Source organism: Struthio camelus, chromosome 1 (genome assembly GCF_040807025.1).
Source record: "Struthio camelus isolate bStrCam1 chromosome 1, bStrCam1.hap1, whole genome shotgun sequence".
Lineage (NCBI taxonomy): Eukaryota > Metazoa > Chordata > Aves > Struthioniformes > Struthionidae > Struthio > Struthio camelus.
In genome coordinates this window covers 69,346,763-69,369,552 of record NC_090942.1, presented here as the reverse complement: position 1 = coordinate 69,369,552, position 22,790 = coordinate 69,346,763, and the positions used below count along the sequence as shown (strand labels likewise).

The 22,790-nt window shown below is 36.7% G+C and overlaps 1 protein-coding gene across 20 annotated transcripts in view; it reads right to left on the bottom strand.

Annotated features, from left to right (window-relative positions):
* ERC1 (ELKS/RAB6-interacting/CAST family member 1) overlaps positions 1-22,790 on the bottom strand; it is a 311,410-nt gene that overhangs the window by 192,666 nt on the left and 95,954 nt on the right. For all 20 annotated transcript variants that reach the window (XR_011141700.1, XM_068947249.1, XM_068947332.1 and 17 more), the window contains 3 exons: positions 4,177-4,314; positions 2,657-2,797; positions 1,397-1,537 (listed from right to left, as the gene is read on the bottom strand). Coding sequence is in view for 19 of the 20 variants with exons in the window: in XM_068947249.1 (XP_068803350.1) it covers positions 1,397-1,537; positions 2,657-2,797; positions 4,177-4,314 (420 nt within the window). In the remaining variant the exon portion in view is untranslated. The remainder of the gene's footprint in view (positions 1-1,396; positions 1,538-2,656; positions 2,798-4,176; positions 4,315-22,790) is intronic.

Below are 22,790 nucleotides of genomic sequence, written 5' to 3'. Positions count from 1 at the left end.
TCTCCTAGTCAGTATTATTTTTGTAAAAATAACAAAGCTAAAAAAGGTCTCCGTTGCATCTGTCTCTGCAAAATTAATACTATTATCCAATTGCTACAATAATTTCTGGCAAATCTTAGCTATGAGTTATTCCTCAAATCATTATCAAAAATACACTATCAAAGGGTGAAATTGCAATTCATGACATTTAGAATTCAAAATGAAAGGGTCCTTCAGGACTTCTAAAATACTCACTATACATGAGTACATGGTACCATACCATGTGGTATGGTACACTGAAAATAGCCTGTTAAAAGTGTACAACTATCTGTTCTTGCTATGTGCATTTTGCTGGATAACAGAACAGTGTCTTTTTTATTTGGTGTAATAGAACTAAAAAGAATGGCAAACATGGGTCTAGAAATAAGTATATGGAGTTTCACTCTCAGAGAATTCTCAAGTGCCTTAACACCCACTTTCCACCCACACAATAAAAATGCTAAAAAGCTCTTAATTGTTGCCTCAGAATTTGTTCTCAAATTCACCTGAGGTACTAGGAGAGTTCCAGACTAGAGCGCAGGCACTCCTCTTTTTCATGGCTGGATGTAAAGAAATAGCGAGGACTCCACAATCCAAGATTTAAATTTCTTTAAATACTGTGTGCTGCGTCTTACATTTTTTATAAGTGACATCATTGTCACCACTGTTTTGGTTAATGCTTTTGGTGCTTCTCTATTACCTGGTATTCTAAGTTAAAATAAAGATTGTATTCCTCTAAAAGGTGCAATATAAGAACTGTTCATATCTAAAATGAAGAAGGCTTGAAACACAAAGAAAATCCAAGGATTCCATTCACAAAAATTAACTTGCCTGTAAGAATGTATTATTCTGCTATGCTGCAAATTCCTAGAGACTGTTAGCTGTGACTGGCAGTGAGACTGAAACAACAGACTACGTATTTCATTGGTGATCTACCCTTTTCAATTGTTTTTATGCATTCCCATGTGCCAGTTATGCATCTGAATTTATCACATCAACACCTACATTCATTGACAACTGATACTTGTGAAATGTTTAGCTAATACATTTTTAGCCTGTATACCAGTTCAATGGCACATTTATTGTTGGGTATAGTACTGAAGCAGACTAAGTCTGTAATTCCTATTACCTGTTAAGAAAAAAACAGTCAGCACCACTGCCATTGCACGTAAACAAAATTCAAAATTAGAACCAGTATCAGGAAGTTCCTTTCTGACAGGCTCAGCTTGTAACAAGTTTTGAATCGACACAACTTCAGAGTACTTTGCTAATAAGCAATTTACAGAACTCAAGCTCAAGACCCACAGTCTTGTGAGTAAACATACTCAATTTGTCCAACACTGCTTACTTATACTACACATGTAAATATGAAGATTACCTTTTTCAGTTGCGTTTCCATTTTCAAACATTCCTCCTTTTTCTGCTCCAATGCAATTTCCAGTGTCTTGAGTCTCGAATCTTTCTTCAGTCCTGATGAAGCTAGAGATGAAGCATGTTCCTTCAGATCCAGTAGCGATGTCTGAAATAAAAGACGTAAAGTAACTGTAACAAGAAAATGTTCTTTACATGCAATAACTAGTTTCTTTTTATCTGTTTTCCTCTTATCTCTTCACACTGTGTTCAGGATCCCAATTTAGAACAAGACGTTTTGTGGGAACATTTGCTGGACGTTCACGGAGTTGACTTAAGACAGCTTGATTTAATTCTGATTTAAGGATCAAAATAAAATCTTGTCTAAGTACACTTTAAATTCATTTTTAAAGAGGGAAGATTCTGAAAATTGGCACTAGTGCTTTGACAGTCGTGTTTAAGTAAAATTATGTCTAAGTAAAATAATACGTATTTAGCAGATTTGGCCACTGTATCTAAAATTGAGAGTATTTAAAATTTTTCTTTAGACAGCTGCTATGGGGTGAAAATAATTCACGCTATCTACCAATAGACTTCTCAATTTTTGTTTTGTGAAGCATTTTTGTGTTGTTTGTTTCTTTCCTGTCAAATGCTGACTTCCATGTTAAAAAAAAAAATCTTAGCAGTTGCTAGGTGCAATTTTCTTATATTGCTTTAACTTAACTGAGTTTTGAAAAAAGACTGTTAATATGAATTTTACAATTGCAAGAGAAGAACAGAGAACATTTATATTTCTGTGATATAATTAGGTCATTTTATCTGGCCAGTAGGCATCATCACCAACAGCCCACTTAAAATTTGACTTTTCAGAGTCCAAAGAGCTAGTAATATTTTTAACATAAAGGAAGAAACATTATCGCTATGTTTTCTGTGCTTGCAGCTTTGCTCTACCTCTGCCCTTTCCTTCTTATATTCAAACAGGAACAAACTTGTTCTTTAGCTTCAGTTGTATATAAGCATAGCTCCAGCAAATGCTATGGTTGACGACCGGTCATTCACTCATACTACTTATGACTAAACTACAGCAAATAACAGGACGGTGGGCTATCCATAAAAAGGTGGTTCTGAAATATTTATGTTTGAAAAATTCCCCAGAAGTGTATTTCACTAGATAAACTTGTTGAAGGACCTTTACCATAAAGGAACAGTTTACTTCATCTAAAATACACACACATAACATATATAATAAACAATTCTAATACAACAGATACATTCTATTGCTTTTAACCTCTTTCTCTGTGAGATCTCCTTGTAAAATGCTGACTTTCTCTTTCAGGTCCTTAATATCTTTTTTGTAGTTGTCGATCTCTTCCTGTTTTTCTCGTTCATCTCTGTCTCGTTGCTCCTTCAGGCGCTCAATGGTCCTTTCCTGACAAAAGAAAGTACTCTTTGAAGAAAATTCCTCTCAGTCAGTTCAACTTTTGAGTACTGTCACAACACTTCCTACACACTGTAGAGGATGAGTGCAGGTATTGCCATTTCCTTTTCTTTACTGTTGTAGAACAGCCCCTCAAGAAAGAGGAAAACTGCCTTGAAAAAATCTGTGGATTCACTGCTAAGACATATCAGGCTGTTCGTTACCACAGTCGTCTTATGTCTGAACGTTCACAGAGCTGCTGCAATGTAACGTAATTTATCTGGTTCTGATAATCCAAATTCACTTACCAAACCTAGACCAGTATATACTGGACATTGCTTCTTAAGTTTTATTTTTCCAAAATGCCTAGATAAGTCTGTAGCCCTTCAGACAGAAAGAGGTGTAGTGCAGATATGACAGCAGGACGAATGTGCGTTAAAAGATGGAAATAAAAAGATGGTATCTGTATACCAGATACCAATATAGTCTTAGCTATCTTGAAAGGTGAAGAGACACAAGTGAATTTCCTTTATAAAACCCCAAGCTCAGGCAAAGCTTTACAAAAGCTTTACTTATATAAAATCTGACAGACTAAAGGAGCTGTAACCCTGGTTCTCCAGGAATTAAGAAAAAAAATATACAGTAATGCTAAAAAGTTGTCCCACCAAAACAGAATAAAGATTGCTGTTTCCTCAATCAACTGCCTCCTGAGAACTGAGCAAGCATGAAAATAAAGGGAGAACAATAAAGCTGAAAATATAGCGAGACTGAAACACGGTTGCATCAGGGAAGCTACTCGTGTTGATTCAATACTGGGAACTAAAACTCAATTTGAAATAATAACACTTTAATAATAAATTCATTGTTAAAATATCTGAGGAAAAACGATAAAACGAAATGAGACATTGGTCTGACTTAGGAAAAAAAAAAGGTAGACGATTCCACAGAGGAAAAACTGCGTCCCACAGCAGTACCGAAGAGGCATCATACAAACAGACAACACTGGGAGCAGGACTCCAAGAATACTAACGTAACATAAAGAGCACCATTTTCTTTCACACAAAGTTACGGAAAGTCGCTAATGACTAGAGGAATAGCTTGTGGCTCAGCTCTACCTCTCGCCTTACTCATAGCACTTAAAATTGCACCGCCGGCTGATTGAGGAGGGCAACACAGGTCGCCACTCAGCACGTCCTCCACTGCCCTCTAGTGAGGGATCAGCAACAGGCTCTCCTCGCTCCTCACCTGGCAGAGACAAAGAATGCCACGGCTGTATCGCATTAGAGATTTTTTTATGGAGAGTTCAAGAAGCATATGGAAAAGCCGACTTTACAGAGTTTATTAATAGAAGCACCCTTAGAAGTAAGGGACTTTCTGCTTTCCATGCTCACTTTTTCTGCAAGGGCTTCTTCCAGCGTGGTCAAGGCAGTGTCTGTGTTTGTGGTATCAGCTTGCAGGGATTTCACTCGATCCTTCAAACTGCTCATCTGCTTCTCCTTGTCTCTTAACTGTTCTTGAAGATTTTCAATCTTAAAGAAGAAAGGTGAATTTTAGAAAAAAAATACAACGCCAGCTTAGAAGTATATTAAACTAAGGAATACACACTTTAAAAATGTTCTTGAAGTACGAAAGCTAAGGAAGGGCTTAGTCCCATAAACCTACAGCAAAACAAGAAGCACTGCAACCAAAGAAAATGAATATTAACACCAGCGACCTTTTCAAAATTAGGAAAGAATTCAGAGCAAGAAAGTCTAAATAATGTTTACAAAAAGAATATAAACACAGGGTATTTTTCGTAAGTTGTGAGGATGTTGTTCACTGTGTGACTAAAGGAAATATTTAGGCTTGCTATTAAGGAAAAACTGTTGATGTAATAACAATATTAAGGGGAAAAAACTGAGAAAACTTTACTGCAGATAGAATAGGCCCTTGATAATTCAGAATTTGTGAAGAAGACTTCTTCTAAGTTTTTCCTTAGATACTGTCACATTCTTCAGTGCATCTGTATCTGTTTTGTCTTATATGATGGTTTCCTAAATAGTGGACTAGCATCATTTCTCAGGCAGAAAATACCTTGGCCTTTTTTTCTGCAGATTTAGAATTCTAATAATTTATGAGTTCTGAATATATCTCTTGACAGACCAAAAAATCTTTCATTCAGATGAGAAGACCCAATAGCAAAGCTAAACCCATTTTATGCATGCACATACATCACAAGAAGCAAACACATATTGGCACATTATGATAAGCCATATTGGCACGTTATGATAAAACACATTTATCAGTGAAGGATTACACTGCGTACGGATTTTTGAGTTGCATCCTTGAGTTGCTGTTGTTGCTGACAATTTCTTTTTGCATCAGCAAACGTCCAGCATAACCTGGAGAAAGACTCATGGCATGTAAGGTACCTATCTCCAAAATACCCGTAGCAAGATAATCTTTCAAAGAAATATACCTAACACGACAACGCCAAAGGCTATCTAGCCCAGCGTTTAGCAAATTAAATGCGAGCATCACTAGCCTGCCTTTTTGGCTCACTCATCTTTCTGTGAGCTCATGAATCAAATGCAGCGCAATTTCTCCATGGCAGAAAACTGAGCAACTACTACAATGGCTGAGTGCAAGTGCTTGTACTTAAGGCCCTCTCACAAGAGAAAATGAACTGCTGCCAGCACTTAACAGCCATTAGCAGCTCCTTGCTCAGTGGAAATACAGCAACTGCCTCCCACTTTTTACTCCCCAGCCCTGGAAGAACCGAGCTGCTGGGAATACAGAGCAAATGGCTCTTTAGAGCCATCAACTACCGTGTTGTCATCTGTGTTAAAATCATTCCTGGACAAGGGTTTTAGAAAAAAGTCTACATCAGTAATGATAAATTTAAAAGACTGTGCAGGAGGTCAAATATTTAATTGGTTAGACGTGTTATAAGTGGAAGCCAGGAGAAGGTGGCAAGGAGGCCCTAGTTTCCGGAAACCTCTGCTCAAGTTCCTTTGTAAACCATGGCCACTGAAGGAGCCTCCCGGTACGGTTTTCTCCATATCGTTTCATTTATTTCTATTTTGCAGGCATATGTGAACTTATGATCCAGCTTTGTACACAATCTATGTATTAGTGACAGCACAAGAACTACATAGAGGTTTTTTTTTTTCCTTTTTTAGGTTTTGGCTTATCTTCCACATTAATTTCTCTTAAAAAAAAAAAAAAGTATTAGCCCTCCCCCCCAAGCCATGCTTAAAATTTAAATTTGCACACAACGCAAACGACACTATACAACAAACTTTAAAGAGCACGCCAAAGCATGACAAGTTTCATGTCACGTGCCCCAGCTATAAGTATATCATAACACTGAAAACCCATACTTATTTATACACTCCTATTTATTATTTAATACCCTTACTAGCATATGCTTGTAGCACATGGAGCTAAACGTTACCAGCCTCAGACAGAAGGCTAATCGTTCGGAATGAGAAGTCCTCCTGGCGCCCACACACGCAGTAACTGAGCGAGGGAACATCCCCAAGAGTGGCCTATGTGGCTGCTCTTGACCTTATAAGCTTTCAGAGTGTCGTCAGCTGTCTAGACAGACTGGCTGTTTAGATAGCCAACCATGAAAATATACTACAAAGAAGCGTGAGCTATTCTTAGACTCGCGTTTACTTCTGGGGGCGAAACACTCCAGCAAAGGCTCCAACTGGCTGAACAGGGCACAGAGCAGAGTGACTTTCTGCTGTGAGCAAACTGCACACGAGACACAGCTAAATAATTCAGCAGCAGCAGCATGTATTAAGGTGCTTGCCAAGGCATGCAGCACAAAACGGGGCACATGTATTTACATTCAGTAACGCACTGTTTACTGTGGCCAGAGTGAAATGGCAGCTGTATAACAGTACTATATATGACTATTGCATCTTCTCATCATAACTGCACCGTCCTATATACCAAGAAAACGTAATGTGTACAACATGTGAACCTGTCTGATTTTTCAGCCTTCAAGCACGCTTCTCAGTGCCTAGAGTAAGAAATCATTTTTCCTTTAGTCTCCAGGGAACTGCAGGTACACTGAAACGTTTCAAGTCATACTAATAGCTACATGCCATCAAAAAAAAAAAAAAAAAAGGCTACACACAACTGGGTTTTTTGCAGGGTCAGACAACTGACAGTTCCCAATAAGGACATGCCCTTAAACTACAGAAAACTAGAACTGGTTAAGTTTATGTGTCCATATTCACACAGTGGCATAGAAACATAGATGCAACATTTCTTTTATGAAATCACAATCAACAAAAATATAATTGCCTCTAGTCTGTTTTTCTCCCAAACCTTTAACTACTGTAGCAAATAGTAGCTAAATTATATGAGTTTAATAAAAAAGTGAAGAAAAATAGTCTATGCTTTGTCCATATAGTTAATTAATGAAGAATTTTGCTATCATATCTTTACAATCAGTTTGATACTCCTTTTCAAAAGGATACATAACATATGTCATGTAAAGATACTAGTTTTATCATCATCTTTTCCTAGATAACTGAAAAAAACAGTAATTCTGAACAAATTATGACATAACCAATAGAAATAAAATAGTGACCAAAATTGGGTTTATCTTTTGTCCCCCCAGAAAAGATGAACTAAAACACAACGAAATCTCCAACATCCTCCGGGTGACAGAAAAGGACAAGGCTTAAGGCAGCACTGTTCAGTCTTAAAACATCCTGAAGATGACAAGTTTCTCCTCTGAAATTATCTCCAAACCTAAAGAATACGTATTACTGTCCAAACTTTCTAAACTGGAAAAAATAAAAAACCCCACTATCATTAAATTATTAAGACTCTTTACTCTTGCAACATATCCTAATTTTGCAGGGATTTACGGAAAAGTTAGAAATACTAAAAGGTATACATACACTGGAATCAACTGCTCTGCAAACCAATTCCCTCGTCAATAAGGATTTAATAAAATCTGTTTTTTGGGGAGGGTTTTTTTTTTTTTAATTTTTTATTTTTAACCAACATTGCCAGTTTTCAGGCACTATTCTGTTTCAGCCTGGGTGATTTATTCCTAGTTGCATGGAACTAATTATTTTGCCTTTCAGCCCTAAAGCACAGGATTAAGTGCAAGAGAGGTTTCATCTGGCATCCTATTCCAAGGGCAAGGAGGCAAAAGTACTTTTTGCAAACACCAGTCTCACTGAAAGCTCCATGCAAATACAAAAAAAAAAAAAAAAAAAGCCCAGGAATTAAGGGGAATGCATCTAATTTAATTCTCATAAAGACCATTAGAGCCTCAAATCCCTCTAGTTATCAGTATCCTTTAGGTTATCAGTAGATCCTTTGCAGTGTGCTTCAACCAAGAAATCCTCTTGTAGGACCATCCTCAGCCTTTGGATATGTGTAAACTGAATATTGAGAAATTGACTTCTATTGCACCAATGACTTCTCTAGTAGAAAAAAAGAAATGGATTTGAACTGATCATTCAATTTGTTTTTCCTTCCTGTTTTTGGAGAAGAGATTTTTCCCCCCTTCAAAATATTGTTTTTTAACTGAAGATAGATACTTTACAATTAAAACTTTTTGCCAACACCCAAGATGTAACAGAATTAACTACACCACTTTTTCATTTCCTTTTTTTTTTTTCAGTTTTTTGTTGCTACTCTGACTTCTGAAAGGAGCAAAGCAGTTAAAGGAAAAAAACTTAGAAGTGGTAACAACCCTTTAACTTAGTTCACTCTTTTGCATTCTGCGACAATAAGAAAGAAGTGAAACAACCTTCAAAAAAATTAACATATAAGAATGTTTGGAAAATATTTTAAAATACAAAATATCCATTTTCAATTCAAAATCTTTTTCATTCTTGAGAAAGTTCATTATGTTTTCTACCACTTGTGTGTATCTCCAGTTTCTAGTGGCTAGCTATATTAACTTACCTGCGGACAAATCTTTCACTATGCTTTTTTGTATAAACATGTGAAAATGTCTTTACTTACACTCTGCACTACCCCAGTGCATTTTCATGAAGATATTGTTTTGGTCAATAACATGACATCTTCATTATAATATACAACAGACAATCAGTGTAACAATGGATAGTATTTCCTGATTGTATTATCAAGAGCAGATATGCAAAAGAATATCTCAGAGGACTGCTAAGCCTTTGCCTTTTGCAACCCTTGCTTTCATCCACTGGAAGCAGTACCATAAAATGCTATCTAAATAACCAGCTGGGTTATTTAAGTTTGGGGATCCATTTCTATGGCATAGCTGTCCAGATAAGTAAAAACGTTATGTAAGTGGTGAGCTTTCAGTATAAGTCTTCCATGGTGTTGTACTGACGCTTCTGGCAACATCAGCTGCAGGGTCAGTAAATACAAGGAGATGACAGAGTCTCACTGGTCCCATGCAGAGGTCATTCTGTCCATGTCAGAAATATTAATGTGGAGGACAAAAAAAAGCTCATGTGGGAGAGAAAGTTGGCAAGTAAGTAGGTATGTGATGATAAATCAGCTACAATTCTTTCTAGTGAGATGCTACTCCCTTCAATGTAAAAACACTGATATCATGATAAAAAGTTGACAGCCTGTAGTCATACTTTATTCTGCTGCAAACCAGGGATATTTGAAAAGCTGGGAAAGGTGGAATTGCATCAGAATCAGGATGAGAACAAAATATTTCCCATATTCAAGATCACATCACTGTCTCTGGTATAAGAAAATAAAAGTTGCTTCTGAAGAAAGGGTAAGACATTTACACCAGGAAACGGAAAGGGATCCGAATTCAAGAAATTTTGTTCCTAAAACATAGTAACAAGAGGTCACCTTAAGCCCTGAAAAATGTTCAGGAAAATTATACTAGTGAATTTGAAAATAATATTGTTTATCTAGAAGCTGTTTTTTATATAGTGAAAGACTATAATCAAATATTAGTGTCAATTTTGTAAGATTAGGCTCCAGTTTTATAAAAGTCACGCTGCAAAAAATCATCAGTATGCCTATGTTTGCACTGCAGGTCTGCATGACTTTCAAATATCTGCATTTAGTTTAGTGCTAACATAAATTCCTAGGAAAAAAATAAAGCTCACCACTGCATGAATGAAAGGAAAATATGGAAATACAACATTTGATCTTCTTTATGTGCTGGCTCCATTTAAACCTTCAATATAAGGTGTTGCTGGTGACCTTTAAAGTCCCCAGTGAAATAACATCTGTCACATGAGCGGATGTCGTTCATATTACCAAGCTGAGCTAGACCTAGAAGTTCTAGCTAGACTGAAGTTAAGGTTCTTGCTATTAATTTTCACGGTTAAATTCTCAAGACTAGCAACAAGACGCTGAGCTGAAGTTTCAGGTAAATCATGTCTTCTCGTTGTGAGGGTGAGATTTGTAAATAGTTTTAAAATTTGAGATAGACCTAAACCACTTCTCTTCTGTCTACTTTCACTAATGTTTTGGCAAACACTAGCCATGTCCAGTTAAATGTCTTGATGCACTTCCAAGCTGTCTGTCCAGGTAGGCAACTCATCTGTGTCCAACTCCTTTTAACGACAAGACCTCGGTGTATCTCAGCCTGCACTGCTCTCTGCCCTGAAGTTTGTGGGAAGAAATCCACAGGCTTGAGGGCAGGAAGGCACAGTATCTTCTCAGCTTGAAGGATAAGGCTTACTGCTAGGTACTCCAATGGGAGAGTTACTTCCAAAGTTTGACTGCATTCAGTGTGCTCTTTTTACTTTATGATCCAAATCATTGAGGAAAACATGCTTAAACTCTTGCCAAGGTATATTCAGACATTCTTGCTCTTGAATGATAACAAAAAAATATTCCTGAATAGCTTGTGTATCAGTTAATTTCAAAAAGCTTGCAAAGCACCAGATAAATTAAAGACACTATGAGCAAGGTAACAGTGGTTGTCTCTCTCTCTTTCAAATTTCAAATTCCAGAGTCCAGATTAACACTGCAACGTAGAGACGGTGAACTGTTCAATTAAGCGATATCCACTGACAACGTTTGTTCATCTTACATCCATTTATTAGCCAGGGAAGGCATAATTAATTTTTGTTTTGCCTCACAAACATGTTTTCTTCTTTTTACCACTGCTCTACTTCAGTGCCTACCTGGAACATTACGATCTTTTTAATTACCGCACTGGAAATGTCTCTCTCTGATATCACCGCACTTTGGAAATGCCCTGATGTCGCTAAGCCTAGTATAACAGGATTCTGTGACATCTTGAACTGTAAAGGCTCAACAAGGAGAACAAGGCAAAAGGGAGCATGAAGAACACAGAGGAGGACAGGGTGAAAAACAGAAATTGAAATGGGGAAACTCCAACACAGAAGTATATCATCTATAATATATTCCTATCTGCTGGTACCCAGGCCCAGCTAAAATACAGAATAGCTTCCAAAAAAAATTGTTGCTTGCTTTTTCAGAACATGAAGCCTTGATTTGATTCTTACTTCTACGATCTCCAACTTGCTCAAAGTCCTGTGAAATTAACACAAAATTCTACAGTGTTTCATTTTACAAATAAAGCATTTTGTAGCTGTGGAGCACAGAAATCACAACAGATTTATTAATGTGATTTCAGTCATAAAACACTTAAACTGTCAAGTAAATGTATGGGCCACAAACAGGCACATTGCTACTCTTGTAAGAAGCAAAAATTATGCACAGACTGAAGAGGAAGCTTAAAAAAATCTAGGAATTACAGAATGCCTAATAAAACTCATACATTATCCCTGACCTAACTCTGAATTCATGCTTATGCAACAAGACTGACCTGAGAAAAGTATGGTATGGAGAAAGAATTTCTGCTATAATAAAGCTTGACTTAATAACTTCTATGGACAGTTAATTATTTTATGCCCTTGGTGAAGGAGCCACAGACTACTGGCACTGATCCAAAAGACTATGCTCTTCTCAGTGCTTTTTCACACAAACAGGCTTTGCCAGTAGATTTATATCAACCAGTGAAATAGTTCACTTATGTTTACAGAAATCATCTCTAGAGTAAAGTTTCCATTGCTTTGTTTCCTTTTGTCCTCTTTTCCTTTGCATACTTAATCAGCCTTTGGCAACACCATTTTGCTGACTGATCATTGCAAAGTAGACCTAACAAGAACAGTCACCATAAACCAAATTGCAATTATGGTATCTTCTGAGTAGTAAAGAATTTCGCCTGTACTGCCATATTCCCTACCCCAACCAGCATTTAAAAGAGATGCGTAGAACCGTATTCTCAGAATATTATTATTAAGGTTGCAGTCATTCTATCCTGCCAGTAAACAGCTGGTACCATCTTCAAAAACTTTACACACAATCCCTGCCACTAAAGTTTTCAGTTTCTGAAAACTGATATTATGAGAGGCCATTCTTTACACAGCTCTAAGGAGACTCTGGCATAGTGCAAGCTGGTAAAAACTAAAGAAATGAGGACCTCAAGACTGGAAAATGATTTTTGACTTTGTATATGAACAGAAATACACATTTTCAGGGGAGCCAACCTACGTGTTCCTAAGCATTGTGTCAGTTCCACAGCTTTTGCCTAGAAAAAATTACACGTTAGCAACGAGTCACATCTTTAGACAGCTGTAAACAACTAAATTTCGTTAAGAAATTACTTCGTTCCGAGGAGGTTAAATAACATCAACAGCCTAACCTAGTCAAAAGCAGAGACTTTGTGTTGTAAAATCCTATCTTTGACATTTGCCAATATAAAAGAGGTTTTTGAAGTGAGGGGTGCAGGAGGACACATTCTTTCTAACCTATAGATATTGGTTATGTCATAAAGCATGCAGGTTTAATATGAATGTATAATGTTTTATGTAAAATGAAAATTCTTTAACAAAAGTATAAAAGCTGATCATAAGAGATTTGTTTCAGCAATATCTGAGCCAACTGGTTAATCACCTATGGTTAATTAAATAATCCATTAAAAAGAAGTCACTGTTTTGTCTTAAAGCTTCACTTAGTGACCCCTTAATTTTGATTCTACTGATCAGCTAAGAGAGACTCAGAATATATTATCCACCCACAGCAAGAGTTCAAACCGGGTTGTCTATTGAGACAATTCGTTGGTTCCAACCTCAGGGCAATACTCTTATTCACTCAAGTAATTTTAAACAGAACTCTGCCATCATAAATAGCAAAACAAATTCGTATAGATTCTGCTTCTCTTCTCCTCCATCAATGAAACATTAAGTTTGTAAATTTAGTTTCAATTTCTTTCATATATATTAAAGCATCACTTGTATCGAGAACCATAATTGAAATCATGTTATAATTTATTTCACAATCTAATTATGGATAACATCCATTTTGCTGAAATCCTGGTTTAATCATGCAGAATAGCATCATGGTAATTCTTCTTTCAGTTGTGTCCTGACATTATCGAGTAATCTCTTTTGACCATGCTTTCTAAAGTTTTATTCCTAAGACCTATCAAATATGAATGAAAAAAAAAACCATTTTGAGAACGTGTGGTCCTTCCTGTACCAAGTCCCAGGAAGGACTTTGCTGACATATGTGCATAGATTTGATTTAGGAAAGTTAATTACAGGAAAAATACAAATGCTGTAATTCAGAGTATTTTCAGAATGGTTAGTTCCCAAATGTTCAAAATAAGGAGGACTGAAATTACTTCACCATGGAAGAGCTCTTTCTCTCTCCTATAAAAGGCTGATAAAAAAAGGAAAAATTTAGAACCAGTGCATGTTAAGTTAGATTTGATATTCCATTTTGCAAGAAATTGAATAAAACTGAGATGCTCAACACTGGTTTCGAAGTAGCTTGAGCTTTGCAAGGTTATAGATCATGTTTAAAAGGTGCAAAGTGAAAAGCTTATTAAATTATTAATTAAAGTTTTTCACTTGGATAAGCCCTAAGTACAGTGATCCATTGCTTGCTATCGTCAAACAAATACTCTTCATTCCATGACAATTTGTTCTCATATACTTGGGAATGCTAGTGCTATTTGCCTGCCTTGCTTTAGATTTTGTTTTGGTTCTACAGACAGTAAAGATACCATATCTACTGAAATACCTCTGCTTAGATACTTTCACAGTACATACTACCCATCATACGCTCTTTACAGAGAAGATGATGATGAGAAGAGGCATGAGGAAAGGAAAGACTCAACTCATCACAGTACTAACAGCAGTACCTAAGAATGGAAATCAGGGAGCAGAGAAGACAACCAAACATTGAGATGGACACATGGACAGGATGGGAACATGGAATTTAATGCTGACTGTAAAGGAAATCCTGACAGCAACCTAAATTTCATCTACATTATCATTTAGGATCATTCAAGTAGAAGGCGGTACAATTAGAACACAGCTTTTAAATGAGACTCAGATTCACACACTGAATCAATCACGTTTTCCGAATCAATGATTTAATACAATGATTAAAGAAATACGGTAAAATTGCCCTAAATCAGAGGAGAGAGCTCCAGAAAGGAAGGATGTTTCTAATCTCAATGTAAAATATGGCCAACCAGCTGCCATTCCTCTGTTTTATTCTACCTGAAAGGAAATAGACTGACAAATACAAAGGGAGGAGGAAGGTATTACTGTAAACACTAAACACAAGAGTATATATTTTTTACTGAGTATTTTGTTGTCACTGCTATTACTGAGTTACTTCAGAATACAGTGATAGGTGACAGAAAAATCAAACGTCAAAATAGAATTCATTCATGGCCCGTGTTCCAAAAATGTATGAATTTTAAAACCCACGTATATTAAATTACTCTCCTTATCTGATTACACTCTTTCCCGTTTTATACTACAAACTGCTTTAGCCAAATCAACACTCCAATCTCTACTGAAAGTAAAGGCTGAGAGGGAAAGTGTGGTCCTCTTCATCCAGAAGATCCCTTTAAAACACTCCACCACCCATCATTGGCTGAAGGTACTGGAGCCCTTCAGCAGGAAGGGCATCACAACTGTCAAGCTCACATGTTATTCTGGGACAAAGTGATGCTCGTTTCTCCTGGTGACACTGTTCCAACTTGAGCAGGGACTGGAATGGAGTTTTCTTATCCCTTAGACAGGTGAAATCACAGGCCTGAAGGCCACTGGCACACTTCTGCCTTATAACAGTTCTCATAACTGTATAAATATTGAGTCAAAATTCACCATAGAACGTTTTTTAGCCTAGTGGGTTCAAAAGCACTCTTGAATCAAGCAAAACATAGATCTTGAGCTGAAAAAGGACTCCTTCCTTGTTCTAGTGCAGTTCACTGAGTTAGCTAACCCAATCAGTAATGGCTGCTCCGGGCACAGCTCAGACAATCCCTCCGAGGGGCAGAAAATGCCTGAATAGCAATTCAGCGGTGATCAAAGCGTCGGAAATTGCAGAGTCTTGCAACCCAGAGAGCAATGAAAAGCCATGCGAGGAAGAGAGATGTAAGCAACCTCAGAAATGGTACACGCCCTTGCTTTTCCTGCCTCCTCAATCATCGAGAACTTTGTATTTGTCTAGTATGACAGTGAATACACCAACAAAGCTTATTAGCTTTATCTTGCCAAAAAACCTACACTTTTAATTTATAATGAAGCCAAAGGGCCCCAAAGTTGGCCATTTTCCCAGATCCCTTCAAGAAACCAGTATTTGTCAGTCCCACTACCTATGAGTAATGTTCTGTGTTGCCAATCAAGAGGTTATCTCAAAGCACAAGAAGGATATAATATTAAAATGACTGCTCCTCTTTGAGGGACACTCAAAAAAAGATTCCTTCCATATATGATGGATTTGCTAAATTGTGGTTTCCGTTTTTGGATCACTGGAACACAGATAATTCCAGAAACTCCATGAAGTTCCCGTGTAACTTTGCTGTTGCTATCCATCTTCTATATAACACCATTACAGCAATGCGTATCAGTTTGAAAACCTACATTAGCCAGCTACAACAGCTGAACTACACAATCAACACCATTAACTTCACAGTCCTGCTTTCCTACGTAGTTTGAAACTACATATCTAAAAGGAGGACTGGATATTCATAATTTCAACAGATAAAAACCAAGTACTTTAGTCACTAAAGGCAATAAGCAAGATTCTTTCCTTAATAACATCAGCACAAATTGAGAGAATTTTCCTGATATTACTAGATCTTAAGAAAAGAAATTGCCTTGCTATCTTTCACATGCATCAAAACCACTTGATTTTTGAAAGAATATTACCGTTCATCTGGGAATACGGGTATATATGCTGCATATGGACCAGATGTTTTTATTTTTATTGTGGTATCATACAAAGCTCCCGGTAAAAGAGGAGGTTGTATAAAAATAAAGCAGCATATTCTGCATATATAAATTACAACTTTTAACAGGCCCAGGCATAACACTCAGTAAATCTTAATACTGAATAGCCATAATTTTAATTTGAATCTGGTAACTTCCTCTAACATGGATGCTGCATTGGTAAACGCAACTATATACTGAAAATCACTGTAATAAGATATAAGTTTATTTGCTTAAAAATCGGTTTTTCAAATTTAACTTTTGCTTCCTCCAGCAGTTAAGAAATCTCATATAATTTACTAAACAAAGTTCAGGTGTGTGTTAGCACAAATGAATTCACTCACAAACAGATTTTGCTGCATTGCAGTTTAACAGAAATAAGTCCTACTCATAAATAAATGAGATTTATTTTTAAACCATGTATTTAAAAATTACATTTTTGGAGTTGTTATTTTCCAAGTCCATGCAGTATTTATATAAGGTTCTCCTTGCATCTTAAATTTTAGGTGACTAGTAATGAGAATTACTTAGATTACAGTAACAGTGTTTTTCTGAATGATTCCGTAATACAGCAGAAAAACGAGGACAGATCATGGAATCCATGTGGCCCACAACATATTAAACATTCTGGTTGCTATTGGTAAATGACCATTTTTAATACTTTTAAGAAAGACTGGCCATATTCATTATTAGCTCTTAATAAGCAAACGTGTGTATGCTTAAAAGCAGTAATACTGAGGCAAATGACGTGATTACAGAGGTAGGGTGGGCCAAGTACAACCACTACCCTTATGAAAGAATAATTCTGAAGCAAACAGTAGTAAATGCATAAACTAGGTTCACATGTGAAAAGCTAAATATAACTAACTTATGTGAGAGTCATTTGTATAATTTCATGTAAACATAAATTGCTCTTTAATTGTTCAAGAAAATCACAAGAAGCTTAGGTACTCCTGAATAATTTTTTGGTATCTAAATAAAAAGATAGCATTATGCAGTAGATCCAAGAGTGCTTCATTCTGGTTGATGTGAAGAAAAGAAAACCAAAAGGCAAATAAATTTAACACATATAGAGCTCAGAAACTGTCTTCTAATGAATGTAAAGAGACAATATTAAAAAAGAACACTGTACAGGCTCTGGATTTCTCTCACTCTCCTGCATGATATAATCACAATCTTTTTACTAATAAAACAAGGAACTACGTGCTAGTGTCTCAAAGACGGAATTCCAGCAGAAGTAGATATATTCTGCAGAGTGCAGACTATTATCTCCAGGAGATAGTCCAGAATGGAAGAGGCAGAGTGGGAAGGGTAGATCTGTGGAAACATTAAGGTAAGAACCTCATTCATCTAGCCAGCCAATGTGCCTTGTGCCATCCTGCTGGTAGGAAGAACCTCTCTTACACACCAAGGAAGCTTGTTTGTTGACAAAGCTACTAGCATCGACGCCAGCAGATACAACATGGCAAGGTGTCAGAGAGTGCTATAAGTTTTTGTAAGGCTGGAAAGAGGGACTGAGTAGCTGGGCTTTTTAGTGGTATACTAAAAGAATCCTCCCACTAGAAATAAGCCAGGCTCATATCATTAACACTTTTCCTGATCAAAATTCTTAGAACAAGAGGTGTCAGAGAAAAAGCATGAAACAGTTTGCCATGAAACTACAAATGCATCCAGTAAAGACCCTTAGGAATAGAAAGCCTGGTGCTTCTTGTTGATACTCAATATAAACACTCCTTGGGACGTTAGGAATAGTAGAAGCCTTTGCTTAGGTCAAGCGTACCGAGTCTCCTTCTTCTGGCTTAACGACGTGAAACAATTCAAACTCAACACTACAGTGCCAAGAATGCCCAGGAGATGAGGAGTTATTGTCAATAACCAAGCCTAAAGTTCGCAGCAGAGAGAACAGAATTTTATCATGTACGTTAATACATGTGGTCATTTACTGTTTATTTTACAACCTAAACAAGATACCCATTACTATGGGCTACAAACTCATTGGTGAAGGCCATATAAATTACAAACTTAGAGTTGTGAAATATCTACTCCCTTGGAAACCAAAAGCCCTGTACAATGAGAATGCTGGAGTTGCTTGTTGCACCTCAGGGTACAACAAGGCATCTGCCTTGACAGATCTAGCTTAGGCAAGACAACCAAAAGAACATTCCTTGGGGTAGTTCCTAGCGAATACACTGTCACTTCTACCAGCACTTGTAACTAAGGGATATCTGTCATTGAGAAGACTATCTGAAGCTAAGCTTGTGGACCTTTTAGGACTGATATTCCAAATCAGAAAGATGTATGTTGCTATATGGCTCAGAAATGTTAAGATCAAATCTCATGGTCTAAAGCCTCTCCTGGGAGGGAAAAAATTTTGTTGACGCTGAAACCAAAGTTGCTCTAATGAACCTCAAGATCTGGATGGTAATCAGTCACCTTTAAACCTAAACTATCAAAGATTTGAAAAGTGGTGTGAAGAAACTGAGTTATTTCCCTAACTCAATAGCCTCTTATTAGCTAGAGATTTAGGGGGGGAAAAAAAAAAAAAAAGACATGCCATTCCATTTCACCTGGGCGGCAATTGCTCTAAAAAACTCCTAATGGATTCTCAGACAAGTGGAAAGTCAAAATGGAAGGATAAGGATCCTATTTTCAAAGTGGTCACAGTTTACTATAAAATGAAGATAAACTCCTATCTGGAAATGAAAAAACTAATCTCCTTCCTGAATGGTGGATATGAAAAAAAGCAAGAAAAAAATCAAGATAATTATGCTAAATTCACATAATGAAGACTTTCTAGATTTCTTTGATACTTTCACTGCATTGAGGGGCATTGTTATCAATAGTTATCAATGCCTACCAAAAGCAAAATCCATCCAAGAGTGAAAGCAACAGATGCCTGTCGAGATCGAGAGGTATCAATGCCTATTGATAGGGATTGATATCGATAGATATCATTCCATAGCTATACATCTTGACAACAATAGTCATTGAGGCCTCTTGGTATTGAGAGCGGTCAATGTTGACAGCTGTTGGTGCTTACTGAGAGCAAAATCTGTCCAAAAGTGAATGGATGAGGGAATGGAGTGAAAATTATTTTTCAAGTACAAACACTGTGACACTAACATTGCTGTTGTTGTAACTATGATCACTATTGATTTTAAACAACTGAGTTACAAGTGCCGCTTGCAGTCCCTCTCTCCAGCCACACAGTATTTCCTACCATTAAGCATAAGAAATTGGATTTCTAAACTTTTTGAAAACTAGAGGGCATTTATTTCCTTCGAGAAAGGTACTACCTCTTATTCAAAAGAGCAAGAAGAGTACATCTGGATCTTTCCAAATAGAGGCTAAACAAACAACATCAGCACAGCCACAATGAATCTGTGCTCTTCCTCTAGTTGATCACAGGTCAACTATCACATAGTGTGTGGCAAGCTGCCAAAAAACACCCCTATGTCCAGCCACTCAAACTTATATTTTGTTTGACTGCAGCTGCATTACACAATGAAGGGAGCATTAACCCTCCCCACCAAGATAAAACGTGACTTCCCCGCAAAGCAATGGGTGATATATTCACTGCTTCTTTCTTTTTCAGGGTAAACATTATTTATCTTTTGTCCCAAATGCTATTTCTGTAAACTGCTTCGATTACAGAGTATTGATTTTTTTCTCCTATTCCTTTGCAGACGAGTCTACCAGCACAGATAGACAGATGTTTTTCAGATTCAGATTTGTCCAGCGTACTCCCTATTCTATTTTCCAATATTCTACCCTGTCTGGGACTCTAACAACTCAACATGAGATTTAAGGCTACCTTTTTTTTTCAATGACATGAAAAAAAAATTCCCACATTGTGTAAAACTAAGCTATTACATGAAATTTCAGACAGGAAGACAGTAAAGATCATTTCTACAGTCTCCAGATTTCTTGCATTTGTTTTATTCCTATTGTCTCAAATAAAGGTGCTATCAAGCAGCTTAACTGTAATAACTTAAAACTGGAAAGATTCTAGAATTTAACATGTGAGTGCACATGGTTTTCTCACTAACAGGTTCCTCAGGTTTCTCAGTAGTGCTTACTCGTTATCGGTAGTGATGCCAATTGTCACGTTAATTTTTCTAATCTTTGTTACTCATAATCTTCTTCTAATTGCTTCCTTTATTTGATCTTTTAATCAGTCAGCAAACATTCATTACTTTCCCCTTCTGGATTTCAGAATGATCAAAGAGAATACTTTCTAGTTCACCACCTTTATTTATCCATATAGCAATGTTATTAATGGTATACAAAGCCAACTACGCAGTTAACCTGTGTTAGCAAATCAAACAGAGACCCACTAGCCCCATGATAAGAGTGAATTTCAAATCATTTTTGCTTCAGTGACAGAAATTGAAAGGATTTAGTACAACACAGTTTTGGGCACCACGTGAACCAATATTTCTTGTCAATGTGATCAGAGTAGGCGACTACACATCTGAAACAGTCTCGGAAAATAAAAAAAATTATGAACAAAAGGATTTTCGGGCTAGCTTAATTGCACACACAGTCAAATATGACTTGGCTATAACTATATTACTAGAAAAGGCGACCTTTCTAAATTTTAAAAGAAAAGTAAACAACTTTTTCTAGATGGATAAGTTATGTCAGTTAATGACTTTTCAATAAATTTTTGCCATTTGAATCTCTTTATGGTTTTAGCATTTGTTACAAATTATCTTTTTACTTAGCATTAAGAATATCCTCATGTTCAAAATTTAGTTCACAAGAGTGCCCACTGCAAAAATATCCTCAAATCTGAAAACACGTTGCAGGAAAAGCATTTGGTAAAAAAATACTGATTGAATAGTATCCACTAATGCGAAATTCAATTCAGTTAAATTCTTGCCAACGCCTGTGTCCCATACCTCTTCATAACTACAAGCAGCAGTTATATGCTGGTGATATTTCCAAACAGCTATAGAAAAAAATTTCTTCACACTATACAAAAGGAAAAGCTTTTTTTGTGCCATACTACCGCTTTCATAGTCTTTCGCTGTATTCAATTAAAGTGCCTAAATACAATTTAATATTAGATAACTGAGCCAGCAAAAAATACTACTACCTATGACTTCTGAAGATACTTCCAACTGCACCAGATTCATCCAGACCTTCAGTTTGAATACAGAGATTAAAACCTGATCTGCCTGCAAATACCAGTTTTTAATCAGAGGGAGGAATAAAAGGACCATTGTGCATGGAAACAAAAGTTTAAAGGCTGTCCTTTTTATATGAAATAAAATTCTAAACTGTCATTGGAAGCTCTGAAAGATAGCACTTGGATAAACCAGAAAACAGGCTGTGTACTTTAATAAGAGCATAAACTCAATATAATAAGGAATGCAAAAAGAAAAAAAAAAATCTGTCAGAGGTTACGACACAAAGTTTTAAGAGAAAAACATTCATATGAGAGAAACTATAAGCTCAAGTTCCAAACAGAGGGCAGAAACAGCTATCTGTGCAGTCAAAGAAGGACAACCACGACAAAAGGAGAAAAGACCTCACAATTTCCTCTAGCACATTAAAGAGATTTAATACAAGTTCTTGTGACTTCTGAAGTACATGGAGGAAAATCAGACCTGTTCCTCCTTATATACTTTCCCAAGCTCCGGTTTCCTGTGGAAAAATCCTGAAGAGGGAAAAATCCTGAAGAGAAAAATTAAATAACAAGAAAACACAAAGCCTAATCTATAGAAAACCCCAAATTCAGTCTCAGATTCCAGGTCTGAATGAGCAATAAAAAGTTCAGATAAAGACATCAGTCTTAAAACTTTGAAAGACTGAAGCTGTGCTCATTCACCTTAGGCCATACAAAAATAAAAAGAAATTCCGTATTGCATCACTTACCTCCGATACAAAGACTGACAGCTGGATTCTAGGCAAAACATTCTAGTTTTGCTCATTATAGAAATAGAACACAAAATCTTTGGATTTAAAAACCTCACAGTTTAACCGTTCATGCTAACGGAACAGTTCCAACAGCTTGAAGGCTAAAGCAAATTCAAATCTGTGTATGTGGTTCTAGTTTCTAGCAGGAAACAAAAGATATTTTTCTATAGGCAGGTGATATGTCTTCCGTGTTTAAGAAGCTCAGAGACAGTTTCTGAAGCTCACAACAACTCACATTACTGTTCACTACAGCAGTGTTGTCCTCTGCTGAGCAACCTATGAGAACAAGACATCGAAACCTTTCCATCCACAAGCCTAGGCCCTTACTCTCCGACCTGAAGCAACCAGGTGGTTTTACTTAAAGGCAGCGGCAAACAAACCTCAAAAAATAGGCTAGCCACTTGAAGAGACAACGATGAAACTGTGATAACGCAGACTGCAGTGGTACGAAGAATATAAGTACTAAAAGAGAGCAAAGCCAGAATGTTCAGCACTGCTTATAAATTAACCAATCAAAGAGCATTCTGAAGAGTTAAGTAGACCAAATGAGAAAACATGTGAAAAAACAGTTTAAAAGTAAATGAAGATAAAACAGGCTCACTGACATTTAACATTAGCACGAACATCAGAGTCCGCACTTCCTGGTTAAGCGTTCAGCTGGCATCTCAATATTTGGAGTGTGCCTGACCCATTTTGAACACAAAGAGATAGCACAAAGAACCAACTCTACAAAAATCACAGACCTATGAGTGTTCCTAAGAAGATGAACAGTCAAAAAATTAGACCATGAAGACTGGGAATAGGGCTCTGAAATTCTAGAATTATGGCTTATTTATAGC